Source organism: Apis mellifera, linkage group LG3, assembly GCF_003254395.2.
Source record: "Apis mellifera strain DH4 linkage group LG3, Amel_HAv3.1, whole genome shotgun sequence".
NCBI classification, from domain to species: Eukaryota; Metazoa; Arthropoda; class Insecta; order Hymenoptera; family Apidae; genus Apis; species Apis mellifera.
In genome coordinates this window covers 2352589-2367623 of record NC_037640.1, presented here as the reverse complement: position 1 = coordinate 2367623, position 15035 = coordinate 2352589, and the positions used below count along the sequence as shown (strand labels likewise).

The 15035-nt window shown below is 27.5% G+C and overlaps 3 protein-coding genes across 3 annotated transcripts; 1 reads left to right on the top strand and 2 right to left on the bottom strand.

Moving 5' to 3' along the window:
- Positions 1-394: 394 nt before the first annotated feature.
- Positions 395-6149, bottom strand: LOC413389 (dual specificity mitogen-activated protein kinase kinase hemipterous). Its single transcript, XM_006557980.3, has 8 exons — positions 5861-6149; positions 4662-5119; positions 4407-4586; positions 4195-4329; positions 3855-4102; positions 2030-2722; positions 1658-1945; positions 395-1595 (listed from the first exon to the last, which is right to left on the bottom strand). The coding sequence occupies exons 1-8, from the start codon at positions 6015-6017 to the stop codon at positions 1460-1462; spliced, it is 2295 nt and encodes a 764-aa protein (XP_006558043.1). The 5' UTR covers positions 6018-6149; the 3' UTR covers positions 395-1459.
- Positions 6150-6249: 100 nt separating this feature from the next.
- Positions 6250-9123, bottom strand: LOC413390 (ATP-binding cassette sub-family F member 1). Its single transcript, XM_623252.5, has 5 exons — positions 8699-9123; positions 8389-8614; positions 7676-8321; positions 7426-7604; positions 6250-7352 (listed from the first exon to the last, which is right to left on the bottom strand). The coding sequence occupies exons 1-5, from the start codon at positions 9049-9051 to the stop codon at positions 6858-6860; spliced, it is 1899 nt and encodes a 632-aa protein (XP_623255.1). The 5' UTR covers positions 9052-9123; the 3' UTR covers positions 6250-6857.
- A 373-nt stretch (positions 9124-9496) lies between these two features.
- On the top strand, positions 9497-11965 carry LOC100576953 (adenylate kinase 8). Its single transcript, XM_026439637.1, has 8 exons — positions 9497-9969; positions 10028-10124; positions 10216-10308; positions 10577-10768; positions 10864-10988; positions 11051-11160; positions 11253-11421; positions 11497-11965. The coding sequence occupies exons 1-8, from the start codon at positions 9868-9870 to the stop codon at positions 11761-11763; spliced, it is 1155 nt and encodes a 384-aa protein (XP_026295422.1). The 5' UTR covers positions 9497-9867; the 3' UTR covers positions 11764-11965.
- The last annotated feature ends 3070 nt before the right edge of the window (positions 11966-15035 follow it).

The following is a 15035-nucleotide window of genomic DNA, read 5'->3' as shown; positions in this document are numbered from 1 at the left end:
TCGATTTTATATATTCGTCTATATAAAAGAAGCAATACTAATATAAATATTAATAATGCTGTTTTATTAAAGACAATAAATTCAAATTTTTAACATACAATTATTCTTTTGAGTGAAAATATTATTATTTTATAAATTTACTAATATTTATAATAAAATAGAAAATTTTCATAATATAATTATTACAACTAAATGAAACCATTACGAAGCAATAATAGCATCGCGCATGAGCGCCTAACAAAAAGAAATTGCTTAGCATTACGTGGCAGTACACGATAAAAATACATTAATAAATGGCTGCGCCAATGAGCAATAATCATAAATATTAATGAATATAATTTTTATTCTGAACTTTCAATGCAAATAATGAAATAAATGAAATAAGTCAATGGTATCGTATAAATATAAGTTTATTTACATTGCAACAGATCCATTTGTCAAATAAGCGACAAAGGTGATTACGAGTGTAGACTGAACAAAGTTAATGAATAAATGTTAATTAAAAATAATAATTACAACGTACTAGCCCAAACACGCCTCTTATTTAAATAATATACATTTGTTGAAACTCGTAGAATCTAGGAGACGTGAATATTGTGCTTTCCTTACGGAAACGTCGTTTTAATATTTTTTATGATTTGGTTTTCACTCAATTGATTCACTCAGTGATCGCTGTATGCGTTTGATATTATTTTACAAACGATAATGAAATGTGAAAAATCATCATAACTAAGTCAAATTGCAGAGATACTGCAAGGCCGCCCGAGGACGAGAAAACTACTTTACAAGTTTGGTTTCATATATTCTCACTTGTCCCTCGATAAGAAAAGAAGCGTAAACGAAGAATGATAGGAACGGTTTACGCGTTCAGTACGATGCCGCATCCCTTAATAACGATTTCCTTTTCTCTTTTCGTCTTTTTTTGTTCTTTTTTCTAATTCTTTTTATTTTTTATTTTTTATTAATTTTTTTTAGAAAAACGTCGAACATACTACATTTATTTATATCTTTACAAGCAATATAAAAAGTTGAGCATCGTATTGCATCAGTGATTGCATTCTATATAAATACACGTCGATAAGAGAATTATTGACAAAGTAGTTCAACGCGGTACGTTACAGCCATGGAAATCGTGCAAAAATGAATCTCAAAGACCGTCCTCTCGAATTTAGGAGTCTACCTTTGTTTTTATCCTTGCGAACAATTTCAATGTTCGATAATAACATCATACAGTACGTATTCAAGTCCATGATTCAAACACGTACATTAGAATTCACAATATCACCGAGTATTACAAACAACTATTTTTTGGTTTAGAATTGTTTTCAAGTATATTGTGCACAGATCACTTGTGTGCACAACCATTGTTGATTATAACACGGTTCTACGTGATACATGTAATTAATTCAGTTATCGCATATGGCACCAACAAAGAATATGATTTAATCGTAACGGTGGGTTATGGAGGCGGAGGTCTCCTCTGCGGTTCAGGAGTGTAACGTAATCGAGCTCGTACATGTTGAGGGCTACCAGGTACGGAATTACTTTCCGATAACCTTCTTGGAGGTGGTTGAGGCGGAGAAGATGAAACATACCTTGGAATAAATAATTAGATTAAAAAATTATTTACATTTTAAAGCCAATAAAATAAAAATACCTTCGTGCAAAAGAAGGAGAGGCTTGATCTATTAAATTCCTTCTAAGAGCGAGAGGAGATTCACCACGACTTAATCTTGGTGGTGGTTCTGGCGAAGGAGCACGTTCACTTCCAAGTCTAAGACGAACATAAGAAGCAAAACGCTTCTTGGCAGATTCTTTAGATCCACCCTGAACAGGTGGCATAACAGATGAAGGTTCTTGTTTCAATTGATGAGCAAAACGAGAAATTAATAATTCAGGGCTAGTAGAACCATGAGATCCTTGTGGAGGAGGCTCAGAAGGAAACCTATATTAAAAAAAATTAACATATGTAATTCATAATCATTATTATTAAAAATTATTAGTTATATAATAATACATTATTATTTACCTTTTACGACTAATCATAGGACTACCATAAATATCTTGCGTTTGTGGATGAGTTTGAGGCACAGATGGAGTTTGTCCTAATCGTTGTTGAAGAAATGGAGAATAACGTCCACTTTCAGTTGATTGTATTACATTTGGAGGGTCAACATTTTCTCTCCTCCATGGTGAATAATCTCGAGCAAATGGACTTAAAGATCTAGAGACACCTTGCCATCTTTCCTTACTGGTATCTCGATCTTCCGTGAAACGTCCATGATATGGTGAATAAAGTCTATTTCCTTCTATTGTACTAATATCTTGTCGATATGGAGAGAACGGTCTTCCTTCTTGTCTACCTTGTCCATTAATAGAACAATGATTTGAAGAATAATCCCTATTTTGATCGACATGTTGTTTATATGGTGAATATGGTCGTTGAAAATTCGTTTCTGATATATCCGCCTCATTGGACGAAGGAGGAGAAAATGGCCTGGAAATTTCCTTTCGTCTAAGAGCGTATGGACTATAAGATACGTAGTTCGCACCATTCTCACTATTTGATCGTTGATGAAATGGCAAAAAGCTGGAGTTTTGTGAGTCTTTGGTGACATTGCTTCGTAGGAAAGCTGGTACTTCAGATTGAGCCCTGAGATGAGCTGTTTGTTTTAGAGATACATGACCCGTGATTCGCTGCTGCCACCCTGGCAATCTGAAACTAAATCCAATAATGTTAAACAATAATTTTGTATATTATCAAAAATAAATTACTATATCCCCAAAATTAGCATAGTTCATTTAAAAATATCACTGGTACCAAGATAATCGTATCATGATGATTCTGTAAAAAAATTTGAGTTTACAGAGGGTTAATAGAAGTTAGAACGTTAATCATAGAATCATGCAACACAAACAAGGATAGAGGAATTTTTACCAAGGTAACAGATTATAAAAAATATCTATATTTAAAAATAAAAAAATTTGAAATTATTGCATGCTAAAAACATAAGAAATTTTAACTGATATCTCCTAATATTTAAAATAAGAATAAAAATATAATAATATAACTGAAAAAATAATTATATATTTTATAATGAATGGAGTGTGCACAGGAAAAAATTATTTGTGCCACTGGCAGATCGCTACATAAGATAAAGACAAATAAATGAATATTCAAATAAATAAAAACAATGCTTACCATGAATGAGGGTTGAAGGGTGGGGTGTGTAACAGGCGCGTGCACAAACCAAACAACTCGAAATGAAAATCGGGCAGATTTTTGGATAATTGTGAGGTGTATTTTTTTTAAGTTTTTTGGAATTTATGGATAAATTTTTAAGGAAAATGGAAAAAGGGGCAGGGGCGAGGGAGAGGGGATGCTATGCTGCGCTGCCTCCCTCAAGCTCAACGCTGCAACACAATTTAACACGCACGCAAACTTTTAATCGAAATGTATGGATAGGTTCGTAAATGTCGTTTGGTAATGAATAAAAAGAGATAAATATATAAAAACTAGTATCCAACAAAAACCCAACTTTAAAATTCAGCGTAATTTTTCGAGCTGTTTTTTAATACCTACCCATTAACCATGAATGCTGAAGTGTGTTAAAATTTTTAAAACTAATATAAAAAAACAATACCCGGTTATTTTCAAACCAAACCAAATCATTATGATATTAGTTGGGAATTTCATGCCATGTTTAAAACTCTATTCGTTTTTTATAGAACGAATTTTTCTAATAGCATATCTCGTTTTTTTTATCACGTATATCTTTTTTAATCAAAAATGTTCTATATAAAAGCTAAAAACTATATTTTAGTATTTTTAACTAATATTATTGACAATTTACCTTGGTTCCAATTGTTGCATAACTCTGCCAAACCATTGGCAACTAGAATTTAGAACTGAAGAGTTTGTTTCTTCATCTTGTGGTACATCATATTTTCGAATAAAAGGATGTTCCATGAGTTTATGATATTTTGGACGATGTTTATAATTTTTTGTAAGGCAACAACTCACAAAATTTCTAAATTCCTTAGAAAACGATGCATCTGGTGGAAGGGAGGGAGGATCATCTTGTACTACTCTGCTCAATACCTACAAATTTATATAAATATAATTATATAATAACAAAAACACATTTAATGTATAATATATATTTTTTACATAATACATATTATTCATTTTACCTCAAAATCAGTCTTACAATCTCTGTAAGGAAATACCCCTGTAGCTAATTCAACTAAAGTGATACCCAAACTCCAAACATCTGCTCTTATATCATAATCTGGTTTAGTTGGATCAGGAGGATCGATTCTTTCAGGCTATAAAATTATAACAACATTTCATGAAATAATTTCAAAATATAGACATAATAAGAAATAATATCAAATATACTTACAGCCATATAAGCAGCACATCCTGCACTTCTAGTTTTTGCTTTACTATCAACTAATCTACCAGATATACCAAAATCACATAATTTAACTCCTCCCCTTTCATCAAGAAGTATGTTACTAGGTTTTACATCTCTGTGAATTACACCATGCTTTTCTTTCAAATATGATAATGCTTTTACTGTCTATAAAAATATTTTTAATATAAATAATTCAAAGTGATATTTAAAATAAATAATAAAATTTATAATATCACTTACTGCTACTGTAACTTTTCCTAAAAATTCTTCTGGCATTGCTTGTCTAGTTTTTTTTAATAATTTATCTAAACAAGTTGCCATTAATTCCATACAAATCCATACATCAGATTCAGTAATAAAACAACCCAAACATTGCACAATATATGGACAATCATGTGATTTTAAAACAACATCAAGATCCATAATTATCCTTTTATTTTCTTCTGCATTACCAGAACGTCTCATTTGCTTGACAGCAATGAGTACACCACTAGGTTTATGCCTCATTTTTACAACATGACCACAGGTACCATTTCCCAATTCACCTAGATGCTCTAAATCTTTCATTTCAGTTTGATACCTTTGACCATTAATATTTAAAATACCATTCATTTTCATAATTTCTTGTAGTTTTGATTCAAATTCACTATCCTGTTTCTTTGGAGGTATCTGTGAGACTTTCAATGTTGGTATTGGAGCTATATTAGAAATAAAAGTCAATCATATTTAAGATATAAATAAAAGTAATACATTTCATATTTCAAGAACAAAAAAATAATAAGAAATTTTTATCATTAAATTAGATATATTTATATAAATTAATATTTTATACATATAATTTAAAAAAATGAAACTTAAATAAAAATTTATTTTATCTTCTAAGATAAATATTTTATTTTGAATATTTTGTATATTTTTATACAAAATGTACATACCATATGTACATACATTTTTACATTTTTAATTTTCTTATAAACATTCATAGTTTCATTCAAATCATTTTATTAATAATATATTTGATTATTAACAGATAAATATTAAATCATCATCATAAATATTAAATCAAAGATAAATCATTCAAAATTAGATAAAAGAAAATATTCATTTTTATCATTACAAAGATAATTTTACTCAATTGTTTTTATTTATGATTCATTTAAACATTTTTCTATTTATATCAAAACTCGATTTATTTGTTAAAATAAGAAAACATTTAAGTATATAATTCATGCAAAAATCACTAAAAACTTGAATGAAATAAACTACGCGTTAAATAGAAAGATTGAAAAAGTATCGTATATAGAATCAACAGAATAAATTGTGATGATCAACATAACCTGTACGACAAGTAATAAAACTAAAATTTTATTCAAAATTTTTGGAAAAAAAATCAAGAAAAAATTTTATCATAATCATAAAGATGTTTAAATTAAACTTACGACGTGAAGCAGAACTCGAGACAGATCCCGAAGATGACGATTGAAGGCTCGTTCCTGGTCCAACCTCGCTGTTCTGTCTATCTCTATCTCTTGATTCATTTTCTGCTCTAAGACGTTCTTGCAAATTTAAGATCTTATTCTCCAGAGTACTGGACATTGCGACGTTTTTTTGCGACACTATCAAATTCACCGCAAGACACCACCTCGCACAAAATATTTGACAATTTTCACATCACTCGTCTACCCCTTTTGGCAGCGAACATTGCGCCGCCGGTTATACGCATTTCAGTAGAACCAACTCTTTTCAGATTTTATTAGAAATTACTAGAAGCGTTTATGATAAGAAAATTTTTTAAAACAAGATTTTCAAGGAAAATTATTACGTCTTCTAAACACAATATTATATATATATTCTCATTTTAATACAAAATTCATATATGTACAAATTGTTTAAGTAGAGATCAACATATAAATCATTTCTATTTTTTTCTTCAAACATGAAGCAAATTTTTATAATACAAACTACACAATTATGTGTAGAATATAATAATACACATGTATATAAATATTTCTTCGAAGACTTGATTAATATATCTATTGAAATTGATTATAACTGTCAAATATGAAAAATTGAAAGAATTAGAATATTTTAATTTTATAAATAATAAAATTTATATATTAAAAACAGTAATATCTTTCAACTTTTCATGTTCATGACAATTATAGTTCATATTAAAATTTATAATTTTATTACAATTTGACAATATTTTAATTGTCAACTATGAAACATGATAAAATTTGAATATCTTGAAGCAAAATTTAAATAACATTTCGCATTTACAACATTGATAGTCATATCAATCTAATAATAGAAATCTCATATTACAGAAAAAAAGCTAATATAGAGAAAGCAATGATATATTTAAGGAGTATTCATTTAAAAAGATTAATTTTATGAACCGTTAAAACTTATTATTGCTCTACAAAAATAAAATATTCATTGCAAAACAGCAGCATTTGCAGCTATACTTGGATTATTAACAACTTCTCCTAAACTTTCCAATAATTCTTTTCTATAATCATCAAAATCTCCATCAATTTCATTAATTTGTTGGTTTTCAATTACATATAAGCAACATTCTGTGTCTCTAATTAAACGTTCGTCATGAGAAACAATAATAACTCCTCCTTTATATTCATTGATAGCATCAGCCAATGCATCAATAGATTCTATATCTAAATTATTTGTTGGTTCATCTAAAATTACAACATCAGGAGCATTTAAACATAATTCAGCTAATGCAACTCGTGCTTTTTGACCTCCTGATAAATCTTTCATTTTAATTGTATGAGCATGAGAACTAAGTCCAAATGTCCCTAATTGTTTTCTAGCTTTTTCATATGGTAAATCAAATAAACGCATCAAATATTCCACTGGTGATTCTTCAGCAGTTAGATGTTCACCAGAATGTTGATCAAATTTTCCTATTCTCTAAAAATCATAAAATATAATTTAAATATATAATTTTGTTATTTAAATAATAAAATATATTTTTATTACTTACTAATCGATGATTTTTTATGGATTCTCCTTTTATTGGTTGTAAATCACCTGTCAATAATTTCAAGAATGTAGATTTGCCAACACCATTAGGTCCTACTATAGCTATTCTAGAACTTAAATCTATGCCAAAATCAACATCAATAAACAATGGTTTTTGTCCTTCATAAGCAAAAATTACATCTAAAACAAAATATTTATTTTTAAATTATTTTTCTTAAAATATGAAAAAAAATTAAATATTGATAACATACTATGAAGACCAAGAATTGGTGGTTGCAATGGAGGTGGATCAGGAAAACTAAATTTTACTATATATTCTCTAGGTTTTTGTAATAATTCAGTAGGTGCATTGTCTTCTTCTTGCTTTTGCATCTTTGTTCTATTTTTTTCTTGTTTTCTAGTCAAAGCTTCTTTCTGTTTTTTTTCAGCTTGTTTTTTACTTTGACCTGAAGCTTTCATATCCTTAAGTCGTTTTTCTTGTTTCTCATATGCTTTAATCATTTCTTTTTTTTTTTGCTCATACATTTTCTTAAACATACTGTAATTTCCCTTGTAATAAAATAATTTTTGTTGATCTAAATGAATTATATCTGTACATACATTATCTAGAAAACTTTGGTCATGAGAAACAATAAGTAAAGTTTTTTTCCAGGCTTGAAGATAATTGTCTAACCAAATAACAGCATTTAAATCTAAATGATTTGTTGGTTCATCAAGTAATAATAATGTTGGTTCTAAGAAAAGAGCTCTAGCAAGGGAAACACGCATACGCCAACCACCAGAAAAATTTTTTGTTGCTCGATCTTGCATAGCACGATTAAATCCTAAACCAGCAAGAATTCTTCTAGCTCGTGGTTCTGCAGAATCTGCACCAATAATCTTTAATTCTTCATAAACCTAAAAAAAAAATAATAAAAAAATATATTATTATAATATAATTATTAAAATATATTTAATAAATTACCTCTTGCAATCTGTTTTGAACAGAGTTATCTCCTTGTTCTACAAATTCTTCTAATTTTTTACATTCTGTCATTAAATCTTTACATTTTACATCTGCATTAAGTACTACTTCTACAGCAGGAGTATCATCGGCAATAACTTCTTGTTCACAATATAAAACATCAATATTAGGTGGAATAGCAAAAGCTCGTTTTGCAATATGACGAAGTAAAGTAGTTTTTCCATGACTGAAATAAAAATTAAAATTATACTATTCATTAAATTAATATTGAAATTATATTTTATTAATTACAAGTTAGAAAAATATATACCCATTTGGTCCTACTAATCCATAACGTCTACCTTGTGCAATCAATAAACTAGCATTGGTAAACAATTCTTTTCCTTTAGCAGCAATACTGAAATTTTCTACCTTAATATCAACAGCATTTTCTAATTGTTGATTACTTCGTTGTAGACTTTGAGTCTGAGAAACAGTGAAATTTGTTTCAAGTTCACTATGACCCTGACCACCAGTTTTCGTTAACATTTCCATCGTTTTCTCATATTCTTGTTGTTTTTTTAATTTTTTCTTTTCTTTATGTGTTAATTTTTTCCCCGTTTCCTCCATTTCCATGTCAGATATTTTTTTCGTAACATCTAATATTTTTTTATCGGTTGACATACTGAAACGTGCACTTAGTTTCCTAACCTCAATATTTCACACCCGATCTACTACCATAAAAAACGAAAGCACGTGGCGCCATCCAATTTTCCGCATACTATAGCATATTGCAGTAATTTATAATTATAAATAAAATATTTATTATCTATTAAGAAAAATAAAAAAAGAATTAGTAAAATTGACATTTTGTAAAAAAAATTTCTTTACAAAAAAAAGAATTTAAACAATATATAAATATTATATTATTTTTAAATATACATAAAATAGAAAAAAACAAAAAGTAATACATGATACAGTTATAATATAAATAAAACAATTGAAATAAATGCGATACAGTAATTAGATACGATAAAAATATATTATGATTTTTAAAATAAAATAAAAGTAAATAAAAATACATTTTTTAAATGTAAAATGAGAATATTCTAAAATGAAAAATGTCGAGATTACAGGAAACAGACAAAAAAATGCATACTATGTATGCAAATTTTATGTCGTATATGGAGAAACATCGTCTATATGAATTATTTTATGTAAATAATTTGTATTTCATAAATATTATTCTTAATTTACTTTCATTTTATTTCACATAAAAAAAAGAAATATACACAGGAAATGGCAACTCAATTATTGATTCAAAAACCTGAAGACCATCTTGTATTTATGAAACAATATCTTCATCTTGCTGCAAAAAAACTCAATGTATCCAATATTATTTTAATTGCACCTGAAAATTTTGGTAGGTTAAATTGAATTTCTATATATAAGTTATTTAAGATCAAATTATATTTTTTGAGAGTAAAAAAAAAATATTTTATGTATACAGATAGAAAGGCATTAGCCAAAATTCTTCAGAAAGAATTAGGTGTATTTCCTTTGAGCTTGAAAGATCTTCGTAAAGTTTATACTCAGCAGGATGTAAGAAGAATTCAGATTTTTGTTATCATTTTTTCAAGAAATAAATTTTTTTTATTAGGATACTTGTTATTGCGAGGAATCAGAAGATCTTGCACATGCAATGAGAAAAGTATTAGAAAGCGGAGCTTTTCATGAAAGTGGATGGTTGCTATTTGGTAACAATAAAAAAATATACAGATGTAGAAACATGATGAAAAAAAATTGCATATTTTAAAAGCTTCTTTTTATCTTTAATTTATAATATAGATTTGCCGAGAACGAAAAAAGAAGCACGAATATTTCAGCGTATGGGTATAATACCGACACATGTAATACAACTCAAAGTTTCAAATGAATATGGTAAAATTATAAAGAAACATATTTAAATTTGATAAATTTACATGGTTTTCTTTTATAGAAAAATGGAACGATATTTATACAAACAATGCTCATTCAACTTTCATAAAATCTAAAAAATCACAAAATCATTATTTAAAAAACTTACGAGAATTACGAGAAGTATATGCACATTATTTAATAGTTGGTTAAGTTTTTATTTCTAATTAAATAAAATAACAAACATAATAATAAAGAAAAGTAATATTCGAAATAAAATAAAATTAAAAAATAATTTATTTTCAGGAAATCGAAGTAGGTATCAGATCCATTGAAGAACTTGGAAAAGATTGTGCAAAACTAGCAAAGATAAAGAAACATTGTGGAACACCATCACTTTTTCGTATTGCATTAATTGGCTCTAGGGGATCTGGTTGTATTACTGTAGCAAAATACCTAGCTGAACGATTCAATCTTGTTTATAGTAATTTTTATCTATTTATTATTAGTTTCTTATTTTTCGATAACACTATATAATATGATAATAAAATATATAACAAAAATTATTATTTATTTCAGTTGATTATGATTATATTGCAGAACAGGCGCGTTTACAACAAAATTCTTTAGGAAAAATGCTTCGATTATTTGAAGAAGAATGGGGTGAAAGACCCAAACCTGAAATTAGAATTCAAATTGTTGAAGTATAATAAAATTAATGAATAGAATTTTTATTTCAATAATAGTGATATAATATTATTTTTAGAAATATATATCTGAGTATGAGTGTTTGAAAAGGGGTTGGGTTTTAACGGGTTATCCAAAGACTGTAGAAGATTTTAAATTATTTGATTTGAGTCCTACCCCTCCAAATAGGTAAAAAAAAAAGAAAAACAGAGAGCAAATATTTAAAATTTAAATGCGAAAATTTTTAAAAAATTCTTTGTTCAGTATGTTAAATATTTTAGAGTAATATTTATGGAAGTAAATAGCGACATCTGCAGAGAAAGACTACTCAATCGTCGATACAATATTGTCACAGGAAGTAAACATAATTTATCTTCAACAATCACCGGTAACGATGACGTTAAATTAGGTGTTCATCCTAAAGATTTCAGACTAAATGTTGAACGAGATGTAAAATATGAATCAAATTTAATTTCAAAATCGATAAATTTATGCATCATTATAACTATAATAATATTATTAAAGATACAAGAATATGAAGAAAATGTGATTGACATGATGGAATATGCAGGCGAATCTGCAATAAAAATTGATGGAAACGATGAAGAAAGAATTGTTCGAGAAAAAGTAGAAGCAAGTATAATGCATCCAATTCTATCCTGGCAATCAAGAATACCAAGACCTCCACCTAAGATTGATCCAATGAGCATTGAATTTGATCCTGATGACGAACCTGATTCCAGCGTGTTTGATAAAATACGTGCCCCTGAACCGAAGTATACTTTTATTTAACTTACAATTAATCAGCTATCGAAAATATTTCATTTTCAGCAAGAATAGGAATTGGGATGCTCCTAGTATATTCTGTTATCCTAACGCGCAGAGCATCTTATTTTCACAATATTATAGCATTTATATGATATCATATACAGATTTTCTAACACATTTAACATTTAAATCTTTTTTTATAATTTAACTTTCATAGTATTTAATATTTATAATTTAAATACTACATTGAAAAAATGAATCATAAAAATAAATTTTGATTAAAGATTAAAAAAATTAATATTATATTTTTGCAATAATTTTTTAAAATTTTATGTTAATTAATTATTGATATTTTTTTAATAAAAGAACTAATTTAATTTAAAAAATAGAATTATGACACAAACAATATTTCAATCTTCTTTGTTTCAAGTAAATATATTGATGCAAAAGTGAACAGTATCATCAAAGAAAAGATACAATTAAATTAAGGATATCACACGCCTACATTAATGAGGATAATTGCCTCAAACGCGAAGCATATTTCAGGATCAAGGACATATAGAGTAAAATAGGTTGCACACGATTGCAGAACTTGCTACGAAGGATGAAATCCTGTTTATTTTGCCTAGTAGTTAGTGAGACTTTTGCCTTTTTGAGAAATTTATCAATTTAGCGTTCTTTAGGGAAAAAATTCGCAAATAAATTATTACATACGTTATCATCGAATCATATATAAAAATTAATTACAAAAAATAAACATTAATATTTCAATACGTTATTAAAAGTTTATCCAATCAAAAGTTTAATATTTTATAATTTATAAAATATAATTTTAAAAGATATCTATAATTTATTTATTTTTATATAAAAATAGAATCTACTGCTGCAATAATAACATTGATTTAAATTTGTATAAAAGTAAAAGTTTTTAAATCAGCTATCAGAATTCATTTCCGCAAAATTACATAGATACCGGAAGGAGAGAGGAAATTTAGATTAAGGAAAGTAGAATTAGATGGAAGTATTATAGAATGCAAAATAATATCTGTATAAATAATAAAAAAAGTATTCGAATAAATACGACAAAACATTAATTAAATTCCTAAAATATTTATTAAAATAATATATATTGCAATAATCTTAGAAAGAAATTTATTGTTATTTAAAAATTAAATTATTTATCATTATTTTATAAATATGAAAATGGAGTATTAGAATAATTGTACATGATAAAGAATTATATAATCATGATTTTGAAATTTTATTTGTTAGAAATAACTAATTTTTATTTTCTGTTTCATTATTGATATAATCATAAATTTATCTTTTGTTAATTAAAGCCTTGAAGTTTTAATTATTTCAAAAATTGATTAAAAGAATTTGATTAAAATATTGATAATATGTATTCCATTTATATAATTAACTGAGAAAGATATCTCAGTTATGTTTTATATTTATTACATATCAATAATCTTCGAACTTAATAAAGAAGCAATTTTTTTTCATTAAAAGGAGCATTTAAAAAGTAACACTATGTATCGATTTAATAGAAGGACTTCAAAAGACAAAATAAGCTCAAGTATCAGGATAAAAGAAAATAACTGAGAGACAACATGATAATATTGATCCTGGATATTATCCTCCTACTATGATATCTGGAATCCTATCCTCTATGGATGTCCTGAGTATGCATTGAAAATGAAGTTCGTGTTACATCAACATACGCAGAAACTTTTTTTTTTTATTGATGTCATAGATGCATTAGGCTCGTATAACTTTACAGAAATTTATTTAATTAGACTAAACAAATTGATCAGGATTGTTCCTATTTTTATATAAAAATTTCGAAAGCTAAGACTTATTGATCTATTTTTTAATTCAAATTCACTTTAATATCTAATCCTACAAATTATTTATAGAATATTAAACAATTATTATTATTGGTTCCATTATTTTTGGACATATTTATTTTAAACAATAATAGAATTCTAAAATTTACCTCTTTTCATTATCAATCAGATAAATAAAAACATATATATTGCATTCAACAATGATATGCGCTTATATCTTACAAATATCCAATCACACTAGGATATCATGCGAACAGGTATTTCGAAGTCGAATGAATCCCCTTTAAGATTGAATCGAATGTCGAGCTTTCGCAAGCTTTCAAACAGTAAATATTTCGTCGATCAGGACACCATGTAAAACGGAACTTTTTCTTAATCGATCAAACGGAAGAATCCTTTCTCGTTTGAAGAAATATAACATCCCTTGAGACTCGTCAATGTCCTGTCACTCATCAACCGTGTGGCGCCAGAAGCATTCGCACCACCAGGATTTCATAACTTTAGAAGAGTATTCGTGCGGATCTCCACGTTCCAGGACTTTGTGAATTTGTGAATGACTGCTTGTTCCGTATCTCTTAGAATAACAGGATGCCATGTTAATAACGATTTACCAACACGGATATTATTCTTGCGTTTTCCATAGTTTCTGGAAGATCAATGAAATAAAACTTTAAGAAAGCATCAAGGAAGATAGATTTGAAGCAGAAGAAAACTTAAACTGGCTAATAGATCTTAATAGTTGTAATTCTATGTAAAATGTGTTATGAATTGAAAGTCGATAAAAAAAAAAAAGACAGAAAAAAGGCAGAAGATATCACGTTTCTTTCTTGTCAGTTTGTTATTTTTTATCGAACGTATTTCGTCTTCTGTACATCTTAATTTCAGTCGTGTATCACAGGCGATCATAAAACGAGTCGTGCATGCCACCGAAAAAAATTCCAGATATTCGGATGGATTTCCGATAACAGACAACACAGCTATATGTACACAGTGTATATAGGACTAGCTACTCTGTGGCTGTTCTCGAATGAAACAAATATTGATTCGCTTCAATCGGCGGGTCGCAAAATTGCCTACTTTTCGTGCCATTAATGAAACGAGTATCTAGAATTAAGTAAGTAAATTATAGTCTATTCAAAATCAATTAAGTAATCAATTCAATGTTTGTTATATTGAAAAGATGTTTCATAAATTATAAGTGGATTTAAAAATAATTTTATTGGATCAAAATATTTATTAAAATTTCATGCAGCAAAATATTCTTATAATAACTAGATCAATTTTGATCCAAATCAATTTGACAATAATACTAATTAAATAACAAAAATTAAATAACTTTAGATCTATCCATATCACTTTTGATCCAGTTAGTATTTGTACTTTGAGAGTTGATGTTAAAACCCAATATACCAAATTGTATATCAGGATGTCAGCCAAGAAATAAAG

Bases quoted from the DNA above. Each gene is read 5' to 3' on its own strand.
- LOC100576953 (XM_026439637.1), top strand. From the start codon at position 9,868: ATGTATACAGATAGAAAGGCATTAGCCAAAATTCTTCAGAAAGAATTA. The intron at 10,769-10,863 runs GTAATTTTTATC...TATTTATTTCAG, and splicing joins ACGATTCAATCTTGTTTATA to TTGATTATGATTATATTGCA. The intron at 11,422-11,496 runs GTAAAATATGAA...ATATTATTAAAG, and splicing joins GACTAAATGTTGAACGAGAT to ATACAAGAATATGAAGAAAA.
- LOC413390 (XM_623252.5), bottom strand. From the start codon at position 9,051: ATGTCAACCGATAAAAAAATATTAGATGTTACGAAAAAAATATCTGAC. The intron at 8,322-8,388 runs GTAATTTATTAA...TTTTTTTTTTAG, and splicing joins TTCAAAACAGATTGCAAGAG to GTTTATGAAGAATTAAAGAT. The intron at 7,605-7,675 runs GTATGTTATCAA...ATTTTGTTTTAG, and splicing joins ACCAATTCTTGGTCTTCATA to ATGTAATTTTTGCTTATGAA.
- LOC413389 (XM_006557980.3), bottom strand. From the start codon at position 6,017: ATGTCCAGTACTCTGGAGAATAAGATCTTAAATTTGCAAGAACGTCTT. The intron at 1,946-2,029 runs GTAAATAATAAT...TTTTTAATATAG, and splicing joins CCTATGATTAGTCGTAAAAG to GTTTCCTTCTGAGCCTCCTC. The intron at 1,596-1,657 runs GTATTTTTATTT...ATTTATTCCAAG, and splicing joins TCTCCTTCTTTTGCACGAAG to GTATGTTTCATCTTCTCCGC.